The 25,793-nt window shown below is 37.4% G+C and overlaps 1 protein-coding gene across 7 annotated transcripts in view; it reads right to left on the bottom strand.

The window, feature by feature from the left end:
- LOC121373897 (zinc finger CCCH domain-containing protein 13-like) overlaps positions 1-25,793 on the bottom strand; it is a 48,747-nt gene that overhangs the window by 6,797 nt on the left and 16,157 nt on the right. For 6 of the 7 annotated variants that reach the window (XM_041500713.1, XM_041500743.1, XM_041500706.1 and 3 more), the window contains 11 exons: positions 23,864-23,952; positions 22,342-22,440; positions 18,056-19,497; positions 15,358-15,432; positions 12,353-13,721; positions 9,019-9,520; positions 8,060-8,216; positions 6,162-6,245; positions 4,547-4,671; positions 3,290-3,489; positions 1,469-1,551 (listed from right to left, as the gene is read on the bottom strand). In XM_041500713.1, the coding sequence (XP_041356647.1) occupies positions 1,469-1,551; positions 3,290-3,489; positions 4,547-4,671; positions 6,162-6,245; positions 8,060-8,216; positions 9,019-9,520; positions 12,353-13,721; positions 15,358-15,432; positions 18,056-19,497; positions 22,342-22,440; positions 23,864-23,952 (4,225 nt within the window). The remainder of the gene's footprint in view (positions 1-1,468; positions 1,552-3,289; positions 3,490-4,546; positions 4,672-6,161; positions 6,246-8,059; positions 8,217-9,018; positions 9,521-12,352; positions 13,722-15,357; positions 15,433-18,055; positions 19,498-22,341; positions 22,441-23,863; positions 23,953-25,793) is intronic. The other variant, XM_041500721.1, reaches the window with a different exon arrangement.

Raw genomic sequence — 25,793 nt, forward strand, 5'->3', positions numbered from 1 at the left:
TCGCTTCCTATTTATTGCACAAGTTTATTTTGCGCAAGAATATATACCACAAGACCATGTAGCGGTCTCATGGTGTTTTTTCACCAAATAAACGAGTGCAATAAATAGGAAGCGAAAACAACGTTTGTGAAGTTCTGTATTTATTACATATCTTCTTTTATGTTTTATAAAAACGGTTTTTAATTTAACGTCATAACAACACTTTCTTAAATCTATGATCAAAACTGTTTTCATGGATTTATTTAGCATGAAGAATCAGACTCTGCAGCAGCCTTGTATAATGTTTCAAATATGATGTGATGTCTTTGTAAATCATATATGATGTCAGTAAATAAAAGACGCTAACTGCAGTAAAAAGAAAAAGGGAATTCCCCATTTAAAAGTTCCGGTCCATATTGCACATATGTGCGATACAGGATAAATTTATTACACAGTTTCAAAAGGCCTTTATCACTATAGTAAGACTGAATAGGTATGTAATAAAAAATATTAACGAGAGCACACTTCTTTAAAGGTACATTTCAAATCTGCACAATATCAACTTATTGTTGTCTTAACAGATAATTTCATGGCATCAAGTATCATTATGCTACCTACAATATCCCTTTTGTTTATGACGATAGTAGATCACAACAGTAAATACATCGTGAAAAAGCTGAATGCATTTTTTACAGTTAGCTGTAAAAATGTGCATGGTATTTGGCTGAGCTTATTTACCATGAGTTTACAGATTGATATTTTACCATCCAAGATGAAAATTGCATGTTCATTTTAAAATTGAAGCAACAGGTGTCGATCAAGGAGTGGGATGATAAAATGAAAAAGCAGGAAAGCAACTCACAAGAGAGGCAGCACAAACTCCTTAGAGTAATGAGAATACCGCACGGTTTAACTTATATACACAAACATAACAACATGTGTACATTCAATTAATTTGGTTTTCGTTTTGCTTAATGACACCACTAGAGCACACTGATTAAAATTAAATGAGATTGCAATATCAGAACAGGTAATATGTGAATCTCTTATCATGTTACAAAATTAAATGAGATTGCAATATCAGAACAGGTAATATGTGAATCTCTTATCATGTTACAAAATTAAATGAGACTGCAATATCAGAACAGGTAATATGTGAATCTCTTATCATGTTACAAAATTAAATGAGACTGCAATATCAGAACAGGTAATATGTGAATCTCTTATCATGTTACAAAATTAAATGAGACTGCAATATCAGAACAGGTAATATGTGAATCTCTTATCATGTTACAAAATTAAATGAGACTGCAATATCAGAACAGGTAATATGTGAATCTCTTATCATGTTACAAAATTAAATGAGACTGCAATATCAGAACAGGTAATATGTGAATCTCTTATCATGTTACAAAATTAAATGAGACTGCAATATCAGAACAGGTAATATGTGAATCTCTTATCATGTTACAAAATTAAGTTAAGTTACCTTCTTTTCTCACATCCTCACTCTGAGATGAAGGAACTCTAGCTCTGTCACTAGTCTGCTCCAGCTCCACCTCCTTGACACTTCTGTAAATAACAAACAAAATACTCCAGACAAAACGGCTTACTCATACATTTTCACACTAATCTGCTAGTAAAGGCTCATCATTTTGATTAAGTAATCTTCTCATATTATATTTTTTAAGTAATGATCTCCATATTCTATACTATAAGTAAATGATCTCCATATTATATTCTATAAGTAAATGATCTCCATATTGTACTCTATAAGTAAATGATCTCCATATAATATTCAATAAGTAAATGATCTCCATATTATATTCTATAAGTAAATGATCTCCACGTTATATTCTATAAATAATGATCTCCACATTATATTCTATAAGTAAATGATTACCATATTATGTTCTATAAGTAAATGATCTCCACATTATATTCTATAAGTAAATGATCTCCATATTATATTCTATAAGTAAATAATCTCCATATTCTATACTATAAGTAAATGATCTCCATATTATACTATAAGAAATTATCTCCATATTATACTAAGTAAATGATCTCCATATACTCTATAAGTAAATGATCTCCATATCACATTCTATAAGAAATGATCTCCATATTATGTTCTATAAGTAAATGATCTCCATATACTCTATAAGTAAAATTAATTATCTCCATATACTCTATAAGTAAATGATCTCCATATAACATTCTATAAGAAATGATCTCCATATTACATTCTATAAGAAATGATCTCCATATTATGTTCTATAAGAAAATGATCTCCATATTATGTTCTATAAGTAAATGATCTCCATATACTCTATAAGTAAATGATCTCCATATACTCTATAAGTAAATGATCTCCATATCACATTCTATAAAAAATGATCTCCATATTACATTCTATAAGAAATGATCTCAATATTATGTTCTATAAGTAAATGATCTCCATATTACATTCTGTAAGTAAATGATCTCCATATTACATTCTATAAGAAATGATCTCCATATTATGTTCTTTAAGTAAATGATCTCCATATTACATTCTGTAAGTAAAGGATCTCCATGTTATATTCTATAAGTATATGATCTCCATATTACATTCAATAAACTTAAAGTTTGTTTTGTTGAATAACACCACTAGAGCACACTAATGTTTTTAATCATTGGCCATTTCATGTGAAACATTTGGTAATTTTGACATATCGTCTTAGAGAAGAAACCCACTACATTTTTCCATTAATAGCAATGGGTGTTTTATATGCACCATCCCATAGATATGATAGCACATACCACGGTCTTTAATATGCCAGTCATGGTGCACTGCCTGGAACGTGAAATAGCCCAATGGCCCATCAACGTGGATTGATCCTCTACTGACTGCGCATCAGGTATATGTAAGTGCTTTACCACTATGCTACATTCCACCCCTATATTCTATTTATTTTATAATTAATAAGTAAATTATCTCTTTATTATATTCTATAAAATAAATGATCTCCATAGTAGTTCTATATATTAATTAAATTATCTGCATACTATTATATTATATTCCATAATAATATGTAACATTCTATAAGTCAATGATTTCCATACCAGTTGACTGTGTAATTAAATGACCTTTCTTTTTTTTTTGTCGACACAACTTGAATGAAGAGATACTTGTACCACAAGTTGTAGATATTTAAAATACAAATGCTGAAGTAAATTGTATTTCAGCTAAGGCAAACTATTTTTGTATTTGCTAATGCAATTTTCAGAACAGCAAAGGCTGTCTTAATACTGTAAATAAACAAACCTCTCTTTGGCATCTCCTTTTCCCGAACTAAGCTCTTTAACTTTCTCGTCCCTGTAACGAGACCCACTGTCTCGTGACGGTCTCACACCCCGGTCCTTTGACCTCCGGCTTGACCTGCTTCCACGACTACTGTTGCTAGGGCTTCGTCGCGCTCGGTCATCCTTGACACGCTGCAACGCTTCATCAGTTGGAGGCTCATTCTGAAAGTCAAGGTTCATACAAATATAAAAATAAATTCAATCATTAGAAATTTTTTGGAAATGAACTATGATTCATATTACAGTATTTTGTTGGTAAAATGGTCACATTTATGATCAAATTAACTGTCACAATCAGCTATCAATTCTTCAAAATGACTGGGATGTTCCAACACAGTTGTCAAGCAAAAATACTCACCAAAACCCTGTTTTCGAACAAAAAATTCCAAGATATTTGTCACAGAAAATAAAAAAGTAAATCAACCATTGTCTTTTCCAAAACTATTTCCTGTTTTTCTATTGTTATTTCCAGGCTTGGCTGCCTGCAAAATGGCAGGATTTATTTTATGTATCTATAAAGAAAAGTTTGTGTTGTTTAACCACACCACTAGAGCACATTGATTAATTAATCATCAGCTATTGGATGTCAAACATTTTGGTAACTCTGACATAGGAAGGAAGGAAGGAAGGAAGGAAATGTTTTATTTAACGACGCACTCAACACATTTCAATTTACGGTTATATGACATCAGACATATGGTTAAGGACCACACAGATATTGAAGGCGAAAACCCGCTGTCGCTACTTCATGGACTACTCTTTTCGATTGGCAACAAGGGATCTTTTATATGCACCATCCCATAGACAGGATAGCACATACCACGGCCTTTGATGTACCAGTCGTGGGGCACTGGCTGGAACTCTGACATAGAATCTTACAGAGAAAACCCGCTACATTTTTCCCATTAGTAGCAAGATATCTTTTATATGCACTTTCTCACAGACAGGAAAGCATATACCACGGTCTTTGACCAGTTGTAGTGCACTGGATGGAACAAGAAAAAAAACTATCAGTTGAATGAATCCACCGAGGTGGTTCGATCCTGCAACGTAAGCACCTGAAGCGAGCACTCAACCGACTGTGCTAAATCCTGCCCTTATATGTATGTATAAGATTTTAAAGTGACAATATGTGAGTAAACATTATATGCTTGTACTCTCTCGATGTGAGTTTTGTCAAAATTAATCCAGGAGGCAGAAATACAATAAAAACAGGAACCTTTGCTTTTTGTGCAGCCAACAGTTTCTCGTCTTCCTGGTTGAGGATGTTGTCTGCAATGTCATCTTCCGACCAGTCACTGAACACGTCTCCCTCCGCATCCGATTCGGTTCCCAGGTTCCCTTCTACAATATAACGGAAAAATATCACACAGTCTTCCAATGAATCACTCAACATGACCCCCACCCCCTTCATCCGATTCAGTTCCCAGAAATTATTACCCACATGGTTAAAAATATCCTGGTACATATCAAAGTGATACGTCCCACTAGAATGCCAAGTGGGACGTAACACTTTGTGATGTCATCAATTGGCCACTACAACCTTACAGGAACATCAACCAAGCGAGTTACAAATTAAGATTGATTAGGGGTAATAAATAGGATATTAAAGTTGCTAACATTTCATATCATATTTAGAAAGAAAGAAGTGTTTTATTTAATGACGCACTCAACACATTTTATTTACGGTTATATGGCGTCAGACATATGGTTAAGGACCACACAGATTTTTTTAGAGGAAACCCGCTGTCGCCACATAGGCTACTCTTTTTATGACAGGCAGCAAGGGATCTTTTATTTGCACATCCCACAGGCAGGATAGCACAAACCATGGCCTTTGTTGAACCAGTTATGGATCACTGGTCGGTGCAAGTGATTTACACCTACCCATTGAGCCTTGCGGAGCACTCACTCATGGTTTGGAGTCGGTATCTGGATTAAAAATTCCATGCCTCGACTGGGATCCGAACCCAGTACCTACCAGCCTGTAGACCGATGGCCTGCCACGACGCCACCGAGGCCGGTCATATCATATTTATGTCTCTCGTGAAATAATTTTCATTGTCACTTGCTAAAACATGATACAAAATGGAAGTTTGTTTAATATCCTATAAACACGACCCTCTCGGCATCTGATTCCAGGTTATCTTCTACAATATAACAGAAAATATACCACTCCTGCAGTACAATGCAAAATAATTACACATTCTCTGATAAAAACACAAAATAATTACGCATTCTCTGATAAAAACACAAAATAATTACACATTCTCTGATAAAAAACAAAATAATTACACATTCTCTGATAAAAACACAAAATAATATCTTATCTTCTACAAAACACAGAATATCATATTCTACAAAACAACAAAGAATAATATCATATTCTACAAAACACAGAATATCATATTCTACAAAACACAGAATATCATATTCTACAAAACAACAAAGAATAATATCATATTCTACAAAACACAGAATATCATATTCTACAATACAACAAAGAATAATATCATATTCTACAAAACAACAAAGAATAATATCATATTCTACAAAACAAAGAATAATATCATATTCTACAATACAACAATTTTTTTTTCACTTTTACATTTACAATAATACAAAATAATATCAGTGCCTACAAGAAAACACTCAATAATAGAATTTTCTACAATACAGGGACCCATTCCACAAAGCGATCTTAGCCCTAAGATCACCTTAAGTGTATAGCTACCGTATGCACTAAGGTGATCTTAGTGCTAAAATCGCTTCATAGAACGGGGCCCAGGAACACAAAATTTGTGTTAATATGTAATATTCTTTTCTATACTTACCCATATCACTATCATGCAGTGATTTCTTGTCAGGGGAGGTAACTACAGATTTCTTTACTTCTTCATCAACTGGTAGTTTAGATTCTTTCGATGAATTAAAAAAACAAAATATAGTTTAGTAATCATAAATTTATTTTTTTAAGTTCATTACACAGAGAAAAATGTGGAAGCTGTTAGCTGTCAGATATAAGATGTAACAGATGAAAGTAATGTTACTTCAAATGATGGCACCAAGGGTAAAATGTTTTAGAACTGCAACTCCTATTCTTAATATTGGACTCTGTAATGTACACATCCCATAGATAAATAACAAGCATTCTGAGAATACAGCTAATTTTAAAAGCAATACATGTCCCCCCCCCCCCCCCCCACCAGCACCACACATTTTGATATCTCCTAAGTTCAAGGGCCATAACTCTGTTAAAAATAGGGAAATTGTCATGAAATTTGATCAGTATTAGTATATATGTTAAAGCTATACACAAAATATGAGCTACATATCTCAAGGCATTGTGAAAACAGAAGTCCGGACAGACAACCATATGTGTGACAGATGGACAGACAGACTCATCAGGGACGGACAGAAAGACGGACACACGAAACCTACGGTCCCTCCAGATGAACCGGAAGGGCATTAATAAGCTGTTTATCAGTATGGTTCATGTGAGCACTAGCGACTGTTTACAATAAAAGAGTCACCTTCACAAGAAAGAAAGAAAGGTTTTATTTAACGACGCACTCAACACATTTTATTTATGATGATATGGCGTCAAACATATGGTTAAGGACCACACAGGTATTGAGAGAGGAAACCCGCTGTCACCACTTCATGGGCTACTCTTTTCGATTAGCAGCAAGGGATCTTTTATATGCACCATCCCACAGACAGGGTAGTACATACCACGGCCTTTGACATACCAGTCGTGGTGCACTGGCTGGAACGAGAAATAGCCCAATGGGCCCACCGACAGGGATCGATCCCTCACCGAACGTGCATCGAGCGAGCGCTGTACCACTGGGCTACGTCCCACCTTACATTTACAAATTAATAACACTGTTTCACTGGACACACATTGTAGCAGCACTCAAATCTCCAGAATTTGTTACTGATAGCAATTTTGAATTGCTTTTCTCATAGGGAAAATTATCACCCAAGAGTACACAATGTGGTATAAATATGGTAATATCCTAAATGGCTTTCCATACTCTAAGTTAGGTTAGCAATTAATCTCTCTCTAAGTTTTCTTCAAGTCCAGGTGCCCAGTTCCACGAAGTGATCTTAACCCTAAGATCACCGTAACTGCACAGCTAATATATGCACTGTAGGTGATCTTAGGGCTAAGATCGCTTTGTGAAACGGGGCCCTGGGGCCTAATTCACAAAGCTTTCTTAGGCTCTGCTAGACAACAAAGCATCCTCTTTGCAAGTCTTTTTGCATTATACTGCGAGATCGCAAAGTTGCGAGAGTTTACTGAATTATGCCCTAGGTCTACAGCACTCAGTTTTAGGGTTTAGCTAAAAGTTAACATCTAAGCACAGTAAGATGATTAATAAGAAAAGTAAGTATGGCTTGATCACATGCTGGAAAGAGAGCTAAAAGTTTGTTTTGTTTAATGACATCACTAGAGCACATTGATTTATTAATTATTGGCTATTGGATGTCCAACATAACATTTAGTAATTTTGACATATACTATATTTTTCCATTAATAGCAAGGGATCTTTTATATGCCCCATTCCACAGACAGGATAGCACATACCACGGCATTTCATATACCAGTTGTGGTGCACTGGCTGGAACGAGAAACAGCCCAATGGGCCCACCAATGGGGATCAATCCCAAACCGACATGCATCAAGTGAGCAGTTTATCCAAGCCTCATCTCTATCAAGAATTACCTTTATCCTTGTCACTAAGTCGTCTTCTCTTAACTTCGTCTTTCTTATCATGGACGTCTTGGGGTCTCGCACTTGTGCCAGATGTCGATCGTTTTCTCTTAGCTACCTTATCCGATTTAGAAAACGTATCGTCCACTTTTCTTGATGCTGGTTGGGGCTGTAATAAACAGATGGAATACAATGGTTCACAAATAGTGGCCTACAAAAAGCAAAAAACAGTCCATTTATTACACCTAGCAAATGCAATAGCAGGTAATTTTTCAAAAGACAGATGAATGTACAATTATTTCATATGCTATTTAGTTTGTGATTCTGTTGTTTTAATTCTGGTCCTAATTTTCCACACACTGTCCTAAACCTTCTATTCACCCCATGCTCTCTGTTTTCCACCAGACCATATTCATAATCAACACTCTGACAAATATAAATCACATCATGGCAACACATTAAACTAGTTAATGACGTAGTACATCAGCTTTATTCTATCAATGTATGAATGGAAAATTCTGCGAGGCTGAATTTCCCATTCAATCTGAACAGGATACAGCCGATATCCTACTGCATTAACTAGTTATTACTTTTATCCTGCAGTCTGTAAAAATTAAGTGGAAAAGCTATTATTTCTGTTAATTTAACTACATTGTTGGATGACCTATAGTCCATCCCATCCTACAAAAATATTTTTTTGTGAATAATTTCAGTTTGTATTTTTTGTCTGCAAATTACAAAACAACCAGCTCAGAAATAAATAACCTGTAGTAAATTCCATAGTATGAAAGAAGGCGTTCCTTATGGGACGGACTATAGATGTCAAATGAACGATTTTGTAACGTAACTATGCATGTGACGTCAAAAGTCATAATCTGCTAGTATATACTTTATGACTTTTTTTAGTCGGTCAATAGAACCAATGATCGCAGGATTAAAAAACCCCACCAAAACAACAAACCCCGACTCACACTTAGACTTTTAGCCTTGTCCTTTCTAACAACCTCAGAGTTACTTTCCCTCCTCCTGTTCTTCCTCTCCAGGTCGAGACTCCCGGCTGTGCTGCGCTTCTCCTCATGATCAGACTCCTCGTCTCGCGGGGCTTTCAAACCGGAAACACTCTTATCTGGTCGGCGACCCCCAACCCCTGCCTGTCCGTGGTACGAACCCGCCGGGGAGAGGTCGCGAGATCGTTTGTGAGCGGGCGAGCGCGACCGGTGGCGTCTCGACGATGCGTGGGAGTGTTTGGAGTCCAGCGACCGGTCACGCTTGGACGCAGATCGGCTGTGTTTTGACGGAGACCGTCTTCGTTTTGACGCCGGCGATCGACTCCTCTTGGACGAAGGAGACAGTGTGTGTTTTGAGGGAGACCGGCTGCGTTTCCGTGGAGACCGGCTTCCCTTCCGAGATGAGCCGTGAGGAAGGGGGGATTTGGATTTGATTTCTTCACCCACATTTCGTTTGTCCTCTTTTCTGAAATAACACACATTCTGAGCGTACTGTATAGCAATACATGTCCCCTACCAGGCCTAACAAATATTCCCAGCAGCCACAACTCTATATGAAAAATGGGTAAATTGTCATTAAAGTATAACTTCATCTATAATGTTCAGTAACATGGTAACATGGTTAAACATTCATTCATCCATGCTATTTGAACAGGAAGATTTCAGTGAATATATAAACACATTTGCTAAAGTAACCAGGGCTAGCTCTAGCACTCGCCAAATTCGCCAATTGAGAATTTTAAAAACAATCAGCGAATTTTATTTTAATTTGGTGAAATTATTTCAAGTATTAATTGATATATTTTGGTACAAAATAACTGGATTTCTGTAAGTTTAACAGATAATTTGGCGAAATTTTCTGCAAACCCACAGCTAGCCCTGGTAATCAGATCTGTTCATGTCAGTTATAAACAAAAGGAAAATTCTGTCCCTATAGAATTGTCTTTTTTTTACCTAGGTGACCGGATGTTCAGTTATGTAATTTATATTTGCATATCTAACACGCCAGGACTATGGTGCAGCATTAAACTGTTTGTATTAAATAAAACAAGATTTTGCAATGTCCATTAAGTGTCCAAAAATCGTCATCAGAGTTCAAATTTGGAATGTATGAATAAAATTCTGGTCCTGCTTACTTCAAAACAAGAATTCTGTAGAATTAAATGTCTTGCCTAAAATAAAGTTTTTTGGTGTACTATGATAAACATCCACAAGTGCAACTATAAACCAAGTTTATTGACTTAGGACTTTTAGTTTGCAAGAAACGGATCTAAAGTCCGAACCAAAATGTTAACAACTACCAAAAATTGCTCTCCTACCTTTATTTTTCGTTAGATTTTACTCACATTTTGTCCAGACAGAAATCTAGGAAAAACCATTGCAATGACACAGATTACACATACTAGATGATAACCATGTCACCAATATCGACTTTGCTGATATCGCATAGGGCAAAAAGCATGTAATTTTGTGCCGGCTGCCATTTTGACTTTTTATGGAATATTCTCCAAGAGGGGTGAAAGGATATGACTTAATCTAGCAATGTCATAACATGTTATGATATAAAAGCAAACGTGATGACGTCATATTAATTTTTTACATTATTTTTTGTTTGTTTAAATATACCACTAAAGATCATTGATTTTATATTAATTATGTCACATACTTTGGAGGCTTTCACCCCTCTTGAAGAATATTCCATAAAAAAGCAAAACGGCAGACGGCAGAAAACCGCATGTATTTTGCCCTATGCTATCTCAGCAAAGTCGATACTGGCGACATCGTTACAGAAAGAAAGAAAGAAGTGTTTTATTTAATGACGCACTCAACACATTTTATTTACGGTTATATGGCGTCAGACATATGGTTAAGGACCACACAGATTTTGAGAGGAAACCCGCTGTCACCACTACATGGGCTACTCTTCCGATTGGCAGCAAGGGATCTTTTATTTGCGCTTCCCACAGGCAGGATAGCACAAACCATGGCCTTTGTTGAACCAGTTATGGATCACTGGTCGGTGCAAGTGGTTTACACCTACCCATTGAGCCATGCAGAGCACTCACTCAGGGTTTGGAGTCGGTATCTGGATTAAAAATCCCATGCCTCGACTGGGATCCAAACCCAGTACCTACCAGCCTGTAGACCGATGGCCTGCCACGACGCCACCGAGGCCGGTCACATCGTTACAGTCTCATATGTGGAATCCATGTCACTGTAATGGTTTTTTCACAACTTGTGTATGGACAAAATTTTGGGGAAATGTAATGGTAATTAAAGGTAGGAGAGTAATTTTTTGTAGTTGTTAACAATTTTTTTCGGACAGTAGGTGACCGGATGTTCAGTTCTGTAATTTATATTTGCATATCTAACATGCTAGGACTATGGTGCAGCATTAAACTGTTTGTATTAAATAAAACAAGATTTTGCAATGTCCATTAAGGTCCAAAAATCATCATCAGAGTTCAAATTTGGAATGTATGAATAAAATTCTGGTTGTCCCGATGAGCTGTGTCCTGCTTACTTCAAAACAAGAATTCTGTAGAATTAAATGTCTTGCCTAAAATAAAGTTTTTTGGTGTGCTATGATAAACATCCACAAGTGCAACTATAAACCAAGTTTATTGACCTAGGACTTTAATTTGCGAGGAATGGATCTAATCGCGAAACTTTAATGTAAAAGTTGAAAGTAATAACTATATCTTGCTTTCAATTTGTACTTCATGAAAGTAAGACAAAAAGGTTGGATCACTTTAGAAAACATTTTGTTTTCAAAATCTTGATTAGCGATATTTCTAGTCAATTGAAAATTGATTACAAACTACTGTTTAAAGGGACATTCCTGAGTTTGCTGAAATTGTTAAGATGTTATTGACTAACAGAGACTTTTTGACGACTCTAATTACATATCAAATATATTTTTCTGCATAAAATATCAGTGGCTGTATATTAAACATATTTCTGATTGTTGTAATATTTGTACTAGGTTAAATTTCATGTTATTTCCTAAAAAAAATTTTTTCGTACATACGAAATTATTTGAAGACAGTCCAGTTTGAGCTTCTTACAAATATTAAAACGACCAGAAACACATTGAATATACAGACACTGATATTCTAAACGAGAAAATATATTTAATATGCAAGTTTAATCATAGAAATATTTTATTAGTCGGAAACATCTTACAATGCAACAAACTCGGGAATGTCCCTTTAATGTTTCAAAATTGAGTTGCTATCTCTAAAACTTGGGTAGCAAATGGCGATGCGATGCTGAACAAAATGTTCCCTGCACTTACTTTGTTTCCTTTGCTGGTTCCTCTACAGTCTCTCCATCACTATCTACATCATCAAAACTACGAGGAGGCCACTTTGCAGTCTTCTTGTGTGCCTTCCACCTCTTCCTTCCATCCTTCCCAACGCTCTCATCAAGCTTGGATTTCGAATCTCTGCTGGAACCATCGTCTCTGTTTCTGTCGTGTCTTTGAGTGTCTTCAGAAATATGTTTGTCTTTATCTTTAGCATCTCTGTACTTATAGTCCGAACTCTCATCCCTCTTGCTTTCCTTGACCCTCTCGGGTCTTGTGGCGTCACTCTTCAAGTCTTCATCTTTGGTAGTCCCTCTCTCGTCTTTCCTCGCCCGAGCTTCCTGAGGCTCGACATCCAAACTGCGAGAATAAGCGTCCTTACTTCGCTTGTCTCGGGGTTTACTTCCGTCTCGCTCTACCCTCTCCATCTTACTTCTGTCATCTGTCCTTGGAATCTGGGCATCTCTCTCGCTCCGCTCCTCTCTAGGAGTTCTGTCCTCTCTGATTCTGTCTTCTCTTTGAGTTCTGTCCTCTCTAGGAAGTCTTTCTTCTCTAGGTGTTCTGTCGTCTCTTGGAGTTCTTTCATCTCTTGGAGTTCTGTCATCTCTAGGAGTTCTGTCATCTCTTGGAGTTCTGTCATCTCTAGGAGTTCTGTCATCTCTTGGAGTTCTCTCCTCTCTCGGCGGTTCATCTCTTATTCCACGATCATCTCTTGGCCCGCGTTCATCCCTTGGTAACTTGTCATCCGGAGCACTCCTCTTGGCATCATATCGTTTATCGTCTCTCTGGCTCTCCCGGTCATCTCGGAAACCTCTCTCGCCATCTCTACGACTGCCTTTGTTTCCACGTTCGTCTCTGAAGCCCGGAGCTGGAGCACGGTCATCTCTGGCCCCCCTCTCGTAACCACGTCCCTCCCGCAACCCAGCCCACTCAGGTGGATGGGCAGGAGAGGTACCCCTCTCTCTTTCTCTCTCTCTTCCCCGGTCATCCACTCTGCCTAGTGCTTCGCTTCTTGGATCCACTCTTTCGTCTCGGAACTCTGGCGGTCGTCGGTCTGTAGAGCCATCGATCCTCTCTCTCCACTCCGGTCTGCCGCGGGCGATCGGTTCTTCACCCTCTCGGCTAAACGGTCGGCTGTCTGGTCTGCGGTCGTCTCCTCGGCGTCCCTCATACCGTTCATCTCGGGACGGGTCGCGTCTTCCTTCGGGACGTCCCGGCCATTCGCGGTCTTGTCTGAAAGGTTCCCCTGGCCTGTGGTCATCCCATTCAGACCTCCGGCTCGGACGATCGTCTTCGAACGGTGGTGGTGGCGGTGGTGGTGGCGGTGGTGGTGGTGGTGGTGGAGGTGGGTCATATCGCCCTGTGAAAAAGGAAGGAAGGAAATGTTTTATTTAATGACGAACTCAAACACATTTTATTTATGGTTACATGGCATTGGACATCCCTGTGATGAAATCATTTTAAATTATTGAAGGTGTGTTGTATTAATGTCGACGATGTTGTACAACCCACACTCAACAAAATTAATTAAGGCCCAGTAGATATTATGGTAATTCTTTCCTAGTGTCATTAATTTCTCACCATTGTTTCAGCAGACTTTGACCACTGACACATGAAACATCTTACACACTAGCTATTGCATACCAAAGTTTTTCATGCAGTACACAGAGCTTGCAATTAGCAGTACACAGGGCTTGCAATTAGCAGTACACAGGGCTTGCAATTAGCAGGACACAGGACTTCTAGAATGTTTATAAAATCCGCTAGCCATGGGATCAGTCATTTTACATATTTACTAGCCACCATTAAAAATTCACAAGCCCTACTTTACTTTAAGTTAATACAATTTTATTAATTAATATTAATAATCGGATATATATGTCACCTAAAGAGCGATATAGAGCTCAAAAACACTAACACTGAGTGGTGGTGGTGGTAGGGATAGGATATTCATATTTACAAAACAGATTTAACTGCAGCATTTAAAAAAAAAACAATATTCACTAGCCGTCTGGCATGGCAATAGTAGTTATTTACTAGCTCAAAATTGAATATCACTAGCCATGGGAGTGGGGCTACCATAATCTAGAAGCCCTGCATTTAATAAAACTACCAAAATATGCATTCGACTAGAATTTGTTACTATAAAGTCTAATTTTTGCACAAATTAAATAAAACACTTCAGTCTTAAACAAAACAATCATATTTATGCCAAACTGCAAATAAACACAATTCAAATGAAAGTAGGTTCAAAATAGTAGAGGAACCAGCAGTCCAAAACATTTTAAAACCCAGTTGTCTGCACTTCTGCCACCGTGTGACAATATAAGTTGTAGAAGCATCATGAGGGGTATATGGCTTTTTATGTACCCTCTGTGTGTTCTTTTACCCCGAGCCGAGGGTACATAAAAAGCCATATACCCCGAGAGATGCTTCTACAACTAATTTATCTTGCCGACATGTTAAATCATAAAGCCAAATAATAAAAATAATGCCAGACAATAATTGTTAACAATTTATTAACGGAGCTGTACCACGTGGACGCAAACGAAACCACTTGCCAGAGACGAAAAATAGTTCCCTCGATAAACGAGTTTTTAACTTCAAATGTTTGTAATACAGTAAAAATAAAATTAATTATGTATACTTGATTGATTATGGGGTTCTGCCAGAAGGTAAAACGGATATGGCACCATACCCAGATTTGTTACAGATTTTTTTATATTGACCGTGACAAAATTAATGACTTATCATTACTGTATGATTTTCTTAACCCTAACCCTAAACCTAACCCATTTTCTTTCTGGAGGAGACCCCCCATACCCAATTCAGCACACACATTGTAAATATTCAATTTCAAAAAATTAATTCCACAAAAACCCTGACAAGGGATCTTTTATATGCACCATCCCACAGACAGGATGGCACATACCATGATCTCTGATGTACCAGTCATGGTACACTGGCCAAATGTTTTCAACTGCAGTGTTACTCACTTTCATACCCACCCCTGCGTCCCCTTCCTCTGCTCCGCTCACTGTATTCAGGTCGTCGATCAAATCCTTCAAAGTCTGGAAACAAACAGCAAAATAGTAAAAATACAACGCTCAAAGTTCATGCTGAGGATTAGGAAGTAATCATTAATTCGGAAATTGAAATCTGCAAGCAAATGTTACAGTAACAAATCGGGCAAGAGTTGTAAAAATCAAAGACTCCTTACGAGCAGAGGATTATTCCATATGCAGCATCCCACAGACTGGATAGAAGCAGTTTGTATTGTTTAACGACACCACTAGAGCACAATGATTTATTAAATCGCGGCTATTGGATGTCAAACATTTGGTAATTTTTACATACAATATTAGAGAGGAAACCCACAATATTTTTCCATTAGTAGCAGGGTGCAATTTGTTTTTAAAATTTTGATTAGCAGTTTTTCCTACTGGATGGAGAATTGATTAGCAACTATTGGAATTTTATTAGCACTTTAATAAAATGAGTAAACATGAATAAAACACATTCTTTTCAATAATATTGCATATTTCTTATACATGTATCTGTATTGTGGGCTGCTTACCCCAAAATAAAACAAGTACAGAACAGTACATGTGAAGGGTCATCACTGTCACTTGTTTACAAGGCCGTATCCTCCGGAGGTCAAGGGGGGCACTTGCCTCCCCCCTCCCCCTCCACACACACACCCAGAGAATCTCACTTTGGTTTTTTTTGGCTATATAGAAATGTCAGGGTTTAATTTTTATAGTATAACATATTTCTGAATAATATTTGTCAATGGTTATGCTAAGCAGCTTGGTCATCTAACTTGTTCAAAGTGATTTTTTAGTCTTTCCTGAGTTGATTTGAATGTCTGATCCAAAGTGCGATTGAAGCCCGAGAAAAATCCCTCATTTGGCTGATCATTCCAACGTATTTGGTGTTCATTTTTGTTATGAAAATTGACAATTCTTAAACGATATATATACATATTTTACTGGAACATTATTTGCCGAGGCAATTCGAAATTAAAATCGCCAAGCTGTTAATTAGTAGATAATACCGTATGTATACACAAACATTTTCGCGGCTAAAATAATTCGCGATCAAGCTTTCATTTTACATTTTCACGATAGTTTTTGCCAATAATAAAATAAAAACGACCAATATCAACTGAACTCCTTTCAATGACAGTTTCATGTACGATATGATTATACTCGAGACATTCTTGCCATGCGGTCTGCATGCCGTTAGTCTTGTCCGCATGTATGTCTGATAATACATGATGCAGAAAACTTGAAAAATCACAAACTAGACCAAATACTATTTATTAGTAGTATTCATAAGTTGCATTCAGGTTTACAAATAACGAAAGCCACAAGTATGTATCGAATATAAGAATAATCAGTGTAAAAACAACAAACTGAAATTTCGTAGTCACGAGATACCAGACGTGAGTTCAACCAGCTGTTTGTCGCTAATGTTTGCCAGACTGTTTTTTATGCAACAAGTTAAACCGAACGACCACTTCAACAACCGGTCAAAATAATTATCAGACATTTTGACTACTGGCTATCGCTGAACGTCGATCATGCATAGCACCAAGTGTCACTTGTAGTATAAAACCACGTGGCAGGTAATTTGACGATAAAAATAAAGTGCATGCGATGCGCTATGTGTTTTGTATCTATAGGCATTATTCAAAGCTAAATCGGAAATAAGTTAACACGTAATTAAATTCGCGGAGCTATCAGCATGTCCGCGGTATATTTAATTCGTGAACATAATATATTTGTGTGCACGGTAGGCTACAAGTTCAGTGTACAAGGTCATAGCTGCTTGCAAATTAGGTTACCAAGATGACGTAGCAACTAGTATGTTATGTCACTGTTCTTGTTAAAACGTCAAACATCCTCCGCGTATTCCGACAGTATTTTCTATTTGAAATACTAACACACGCGAGAAGGTTGTACACCGAGATAAATTTTAAAAATGTTTATCATTGGCGAATCAGTTACCTTGGCTGCGATTGCAGAAAATCAACACCCCTAAGTGTGTTCTTCTCCCGCGATCTCAATTCAAAGATCAATTTGGTTACAAAAAACATGCATCGCAAACTGCTAGTCATAGTTACAATATTGCATCGCGATCGCAAGATTTTGCATCGCTTTTTGCGATGCGAACCCGGTCATTTTACAGCCCGAGTAGCAAAGGATCTTTTATATGCACCATCCCACAGACAGGATAACACATACATATACCACAGCCGTTGATATACCAGTCATGGTGCACTGGCTGGAATGAGAAATAGCCCAATGGTCCCATCGATGGGGATCGATCCTAAACCGACCACGCATAAGATGAGCACTTTACCACGTCTCACCCCAACAGACTGGATAATACATACAAATACCTTTGTTATCGCAGTTGTGGAGCACTGGCTGGAATGAGAAATAGCCCAATAGGCAAGCGCTTTACCACTGGACTTTTCCCCCTTCTCCGAAACATAATTTTTGTTGTTAAACTTAACATTCTGAAAACCGTAACAGTTACTTTGATTATAACCAGTTCTAGTAACCAGACCTTACAATTCTGCATGTATACACAAGACGACTAACATGCAACAGACTATAAATCTTCACATGGTAGGCACATGTGAGTGAAAAATGAGCATACAGACTCTTAAATACTACAACGTACTTTCAGGTCGTGGTCTGTCATCCGGAAACCGGTTGTATCTGTCACGGCTGCCATCATCCCGTCGACTCCGATCAAAACCTGGGTCTTGTCTTGGATCCTGTCTCTGATCTGGTCTCAAATCCTGTCTTGGATCTTGCCTCGGATCCTGTCTTGGATCTTGCCTCGGATCTGGTCTCAGTCGACCAGTGCGTGGATCAAATGGTTCTCGGTCTGCTGGGTAGCGCGGTCGCTCTAAATCGGGATGCTCGGGGAATGGAGGTAGATACCCTTCCTCAAACCTGCCTCGGGGATCCTGTCCCGGTCGATAGTCGGCCGAACCGTAGCGCTCTGCTCCTCTCTCAGGAAGATTTGCGTTGCCAGGGCGATCCACTCGCTCTTTGCGATCACCGCGTTCCCGCGAATGATTCGACGGACTGCGGCCGCGAACATCAAACTCCTCTGTCCTGAAAGCCGGGTCTCGCGGAACTCGTCTGTCGTCCGCAGGACGGACGTCCCTCCTCCTATTGTCTCTTTCCGATTCTTTGTACCTATCTTGCCGTGACCGTGATCTATCATCAGGAGACCGGTCCCTTCGTTCGGTAACAGGAGATGAATATTCCTCTGGTGGGTAAGCTTTCGGTGATGTTCCATACTTGGTCTTTTGGCTTATGTTTTTGTAATTCAATTCAAATTCCTCACGCCTTTCGCGCTTTCGGTCCATACTGCTTTTCTTACTTCTCTCTGAAGTTTCCTGATATGCAGATCTTCCACGGTCCTTTGGAGACGGCGTTCTAGCCCGATCCCGTCTCTCATGTCGATCAGTAGCTCTCTGCTTCAGCTCCTGGGTTTCTCGATCTTTCTGTTCCCGCGATTCTTCCTCCCGTCTTCTCGAGTATGACTCGGAACTTCCCGACCGTCCTTCCGAATCCGTGTGCCGCTCTGGCAAATCTTCCTCGATATCGTCTTTTATCTTCGGAACGGCAACATCGTGCTTCGTCTTAATTTTCTTCTTTATTTTCATCGGCGATATTTTCTTTTTGTTCTGGTACGACTTTTGGTCATGGTCCGAGTGTGGTGAATCTTCTCGTATTTTTTCCTTCCTCTTCTTAATTTTATACTTCCCTTCTTTCAGTCCTTCCCGGATGAAGTCAGGGATTCCCTTTGGTTTAGGGACCGGTTCGGGAGAAATGGACAAACTCCGTGTTCGAGACCTGGTGTGGTGTGCTTTGTGCCGGTCCGACTTTAAAGGTGATCTTGATCGTCTTAACAATTTGTCGGGTGAAAGCTTCACGGGTGGCAAACCGAGTCCACTCTTGGCTAGTTTTATGTCTGGTTGTTTTGGCGAGTGTTTCTTTTTCGTCCTGAGGGCTCCAATTTCGGGAGATTTTTCCATCTGCTTTCTCAGAAGTTTCTTTGATTTCTTATGCTTTGTCTTGTGTGGGGTATCCTCTTCCTTGTCATACCTGAAAATAAATATCAATAAATTAATTCTCGACAAATCTGAAATATTAATGTTAATGAATTTTAAAAACATAATTTGGATCTCATAAGCAAAATTTCTCTAGAATACTTTGTTTTATTTAACGACACCACTAGAAAACATTGATTTATTAATCTTCGACTATTGGATGTAAAACATTTGGTATTAATTTTTTTTCTTTACATATTGTCCATTAGTAGCAAGGGATCTTTTATATACACCATCCCACAGATAGGACAGCTAATACCACAGCCTTTGATATACCAGTCGTGGTGCACTGACTGGAATGGGAAATAGCACAATGGGCAAACCGATGGGAATCAATCCCAAACCGACCGCACAACAAGCAAGCGGTTTTCCATTGAGCTATGTCCTGGCCCAACATACACTGTAGAATACATTACAATAAATTCCTTCCTTTTAATCCGTGGATATTAAGTGTCAAACTGACTGCTGAAACATTGGTATTCTTTCACAATTGATAGCAATCAACAGATACACACATTCGCATAGACAACACGGCACATATCAAGTCACAAGTTTAATGTTAATAATTTTGTTATTTTTTTAATAAACAAAAGTCGGCTGACAAGTGAAGTCTGTTTTTAAGAAATTTAAAGTCCAAAATTGGGTAAAATGAAATTAATCAAATAAACGGATTGTTTGAGAAAGTGTGAAAAGTTATAACAAACAGATTTAACCACATTATATTATAGATGTAAATCATTTGTATATACATGAAGTTGTAATTATCATTTTTATTTTTCTCAGTTATCTTGTGGAGTTTGTTTTTAAATTAAACAGGAATTCGATGGAATTAAATGTCTCTCTTGTGTTTAAATTAAACAGGAATTCGATGGAATTAAATATCTCTTGTTTTAAAATTAAACAGGAATTCCTTCGAATTAAATGTCTCTTATTTTAAAATTAAACAGGAATTCCATGATATTAAATGTCTCTCTTGTTTTTAGATTAAACAGGAATTCCATGGAATTAAATGTCTCTCTTGTTTTAAAATTAAACAGGAATTTCATGGAATTAAATGTCTCTATTGTTTTAAAATTAAACAGGAACTCCTTCGAATTAAATGTCTCTTATTTTAAAATTAAACAGGAATTCCATGGTATTAAATGTCTCTCTTGTTTTAAAACTAAACAGGAATTCGATGGAATTAAATCTCTTGTTTTTAAATTAAACAGGAATTTGATGGAATTAAATGTCTCTTTTGTTTTAAAATTAAACAGGAATTCCATGGAATTAAATGTCTCTCTTGTTTTTAGATTAAAAAGGAATTCCATGGTATTAAATGTCTCTCGTTTTAAAATTAAACAGGAATTCCATGGAATTAAATGTCTCTCATTTTAAAATCAAACATCCCTTTAATTCCATGGAATTAAATGTCTCTCTGTTTTTAAATTAAACAGGAAAACCGTGAAATTAAATGTCTCTTATTTTAAAATTAAACAGGAATTCCATGGTATTAAATGTCTCTCTCGTTTTTAAATTAAACAGGAATTCGATGGAATTAAATGTCTCTCTTGTTTTAAAATTAAACAGGAATTCCATGGAATTAAATATCTCTCTTGTTTTTAGATTAAACAGGAAAAGAAAGAAAGGTTTTATTTAACGACGCACTCAACACATTTTATTTACGGTTATATGGCGTCAGACATATGGTTACGGACCACATAGATTCTAAGAGGAAACCCGCTGTCGCCACTACATGGGCTACTCTTCCGATTAGCAGCAAGGGATCTTTTATTTGCGCTTCCCACAGGCAGGATAGCACAAACCATGGCCTTTGTTGAACCAGTTATGGATCACTGGTCGGTGCAAGTGGTTTACACCTACCCATTGAGCCTTGTGGAGCACTCTCTCAGGGTTTGGAGTCGGTATCTGGATTAAAAATCCAATGCCTCAACTGGGATCCGAACCCAGTACCTACCAGCCTGTAGACCGATGGCATCCCACGACGCCGGTTAGATTAAACAGGAATTCCATGGAATTAAATGTCTCTCTCGTTTTAAAATTAAACAGGAATTCCATGGAATTAAATGTCTCTCGTTTTTAAATTAAACAGGAATTCCATGGAATTAAATGTCTCTCTTATTTTTAAATTAAACAGGAATTCCATGGAATTAAATGTCTCTCGTTTTCAAATTAAACAGGAATTCCATGGAATTAAATGTCTCTCTTATTTTAAAATTAAACAGGAATTCCATGATATTAAATGTCTCTTATTTTAAAATTAAACAGGAATTCCATGGAATTAAATGTCTCTCGTTTTAAAATTAAACAGGAATTCCATGGTATTAAATATCTCTTATTTTAAAATTAAACAGGAATTCCATGGAATTAAATGTCTCTCTTGTTTATAGATTAAACAGGAATTCCATGGAATTAAATGTCTCTCTTGTTTTTAAATTAAACAGGAAAACTGTGAAATTAAATGTTTCTCAATTATAAAATTATTTGATGTCGCCGACAGTTGTTTCCACAGGTGTTCCTTTCAGTACAAAATAATAAAATTTAAAAAAAATTTAAACCTTTAAAAAAAGAATTACATTAAAAAAAAAAAATGAATTTAAATTTGTTATTTAATCAAGTTTTAACATTGTTTGTGATGAACAACAATAGGTGCACCAATAAATAACGTTTTATTGATCTAGTGTGTGAAAAATGGAGCTAAACACAAACTTTAATGTTGAGCTAAAACCAAAAGTTAACACAACCGCTGCCACCATTGGACAAGTAAAACCTTTATATTGTAATGCTACTTTGTAACGGCGAGACAAAAACTATCATGTAAATATAAAAGAAAATTCACTTCTTTTTGTGTCCCTTTAATTTGACAGGTGACTCGACAGGGCTCGGCGATCTAGACACCGGAGATCTCTGTTTGTGTTTCTTCTTCTTGTCCTTCTTCCTGCAAAATCAAAACAAGGATGGAAATGGTTTATTTAACGATGCACTCAACACATTTTATTTACGGTTATATGGTGTCGGACATATGGTTAAGGACCACACAGATATTGAGTCAGGAAACCCTACTCTTTTTGATCAGCAGCAAGGGATCTTTTATATGCACCATTCCATAGACAGGACAGAACATACCACATCCTTTTTTTTTACACCAGTCGTGGTGCACTGGCTGGAGCAAGAAATAGCTCAATGGGCCCACGGACGGGGATCAATCCCAAACCGACTGCGCATCAAGCAAGCGCTTTACCACTGGGCTACATCCCACACCCCTGAAGATTGAGATACAATATACACACTGATATTCGAAACAAGAAAATGTATTTAATGTTAAAGATTGTTTGTTTTGTTTAACAACACCACCAGAGCACAATGATTAATTAATCAACGACTACTGGATATCAAACATTTGGTAAGTCTGACACGTAGTCGTCAGAGGTAACCTGCTACATTATTCCTGATGTAGCAATGGATTTTTTATATGCACTTTCCCAGACAGGATAGCACATACCACAGCCTTTGACTGTATTTGATGTGTAATTTTGGTTGTTAAAAGTGGCTATGTTAGTCAGAAACATCTTACAATGGCAGCAAACTAAGCAGTCTCTTTAAATAGGAAGTTATCACCATCAAAATATTGCTTTGTAGTGTTGTATAGTTTGGTATTGAGGATGAATTGAGCATCTTTTTAACACAGCCTTCAGGGCTCATACTTAATAACGGCACTGATGGCAATTGCCGTCATTCATAAATAAATTACCATTGTCAGGGCTCGACCTTAGCAGTAGCCAGGTGTGTTTTGCTACCAATTTGTTGGTCGGGCTACCAGATGTCTAAAGCCAGTAGTCCGCTGGGCTACTAGATGTTTTTGGTACATCCAGTTACTCCGCAATCAACAAGACGCTAAAATGCCTAAAACACCCACCTAAAACATGATTAAATAAAAATAAATGATTTCGCTTTTTACTCTCTTTTCTTTTAATTTATTAAAATTATGGGGCTACCAATTTTTACTGAGGGCTACCACATTTTGTAACCTGCTAGACTGGTGGGCTACCACTGCAAAAAGTTATGGTCAAGACCTGAAAGATTTTGTTCCATCAGTAAAGCTCCTCAACGACGACAAAATGTATACACCTGGTGTTCATTATCTCCCAATATTAAACATTTGTGATAATAATATTACCAATACGTCTACACAGTAAAAAAAATAACTTTTCGGTTACGTTTATTTGCTGCAATAAAAGTCACTTTTAAAAAAGCTGCCACGGGCAGGCTCAACATTACCAATGTTGGGCCATTTCACCCACTGCAGTTTCTAGAAAAATTGCCATGGGTGATAAATTCTCAAGCTTGAGCCCTGGACTTACATGTACATTGTCATTGGAGATTTCTTCTTGGACATAAAGCGGTCCCGGTCTGGACTGTGATCGGAATCAGATTTATCACTGACTGGTCTCTGAAAACACAAACAATAAAAAAGAAAGGTTAACAAGGGTTCAAGCTAGCCCGAGTACTCTGCTATTCAAGAGTTAGACATTTGGATAGTTATAACTGCTCTCTGCCATCAAATCTATACAGGTTATTTCATGTTTTTTGTCAAATATGATTTATATCTCACGAGTCCTGCTTGCGAAATAACTCAATACTCAATAATAAGACCTTAGTATTTTTTCCACCAAAATATTCAGTGGTTCCAGGCTACAGACTTTTGAAGTTATCCTAGCATTATGTTATTGTAAGACCATCGAAGGCTATGACATCACTGTGACACAAGCCATAACCTATGACAGTTTTACAATATTGTAGCATAAAGATAGCTTCGAAAATATGGGTCCTGGTATATATATTAGTCTTATAAAAACTAATATAGATTTGTACAGATATTTACAAACATATTTTGTTGAAATACAATACACATACTGTAGATAATATTAATAATATAAATGCGAGTTTGTGTTATTCGTATTAATAATATGACACATTTATTTCTGTTTCATCCAGCAAACAAAGATTAAAATTGTAAAGCATTTATAAAACAAATGGAGCACAATTCATCATAGGCAAGACAGACAAACCATCCAATAGTCCAGCAAAATCTGACACTATTCATTGTGCGTGAATGGGTTTTAGCATGCTAATCCTTAGGTCAACTACTTCTTTGCTTTTACTGTTTAAGTTCACTGCAATTTTGCATTCATTAGGAAGATATAGTTGTAATGGTACATGTATGCTAATGTTTAGCCAGATTTAGATACCTATACACAGTGTTTCTGCAAGAAAGAAATTTTTTGGTATGGCACTGTGAAATTGAATGCAACCACAGTCAACAAGGGGTATGGGGGCCTCCCCCAGAAAGAAAATGGGTTAAGTTTAGGGTTAGGGTTAAGAAAAGCATATAGTAATGATAAAAATAATTAATTTTGTCAAAAGGTTAACTTAAAAAAAAAAAATCTGCCACAAACTTGGGTATGGAAAGAAAGAAAAAGAAATGTTTTATTTAAGACGCACTCAACACATTTTATTTACAGTTATATGGTGTCAGACACATGGTTAAGGACCACACAGATTTTGAGAGGAAACCCACTGCCGCCACTACATGGGCTACTCTTTCCAATTAGCAGCAAGGGATCTTTTATTTGTGTTTCCCACAGGCAGGATAGCACAAACCATGGCCTTTGTTGAACCAGTTATGGATCACTGGTCGGTGCAAGTGGTTTACACCTACCCACTGAGCCTTGCGGAGCACTCACTCAGGGTTTGGAGTCGGTATCTGGATTAAAAATCCAATGCCTCGACTGGGATCTGAACCCAGTACCTACCAGCCTGTAGGCCAATGGCCTAACCACGACACCACCGAGGCCGGTTCTTGGGTATGGCACCATACCCATTTTACCCTCAGGCAGAAACCCTGATACATGTTAGGTAAATGAATGCTGCAAAAATATGCTTTGAGTTGATCTCACCAAAAACACTAGGGATTAAACAGGTTAATTGATGTGTACACTGACAGGTTAGTGAGTTGATCTCATTGAAGACGCCTGTAACTTAGATTCAATCGGTAAGTACATAGACATGTGTTGTTGGGAAAGTAATATTTCATAGGGAGGCCACTCACATTAATTTTATGTCGCATGTTAGTCTGACCATCGTCACTCCCACTAATTTAGGGACGCATTAATTTCAGGATCTACAATTTATAACTTTATTGCTGGTTTTTGAAAAATAAAAAAACAGTTCTCTCCTTGTTTTCTAAACAGTGACATAGATTGGCTTTCTCCTAGATGTAGGAGCTAGGAG

The sequence above is a fragment of the Gigantopelta aegis genome, chromosome 1, assembly GCF_016097555.1.
Source record: "Gigantopelta aegis isolate Gae_Host chromosome 1, Gae_host_genome, whole genome shotgun sequence".
NCBI lineage: Eukaryota > Metazoa > Mollusca > Gastropoda > Neomphalida > Peltospiridae > Gigantopelta > Gigantopelta aegis.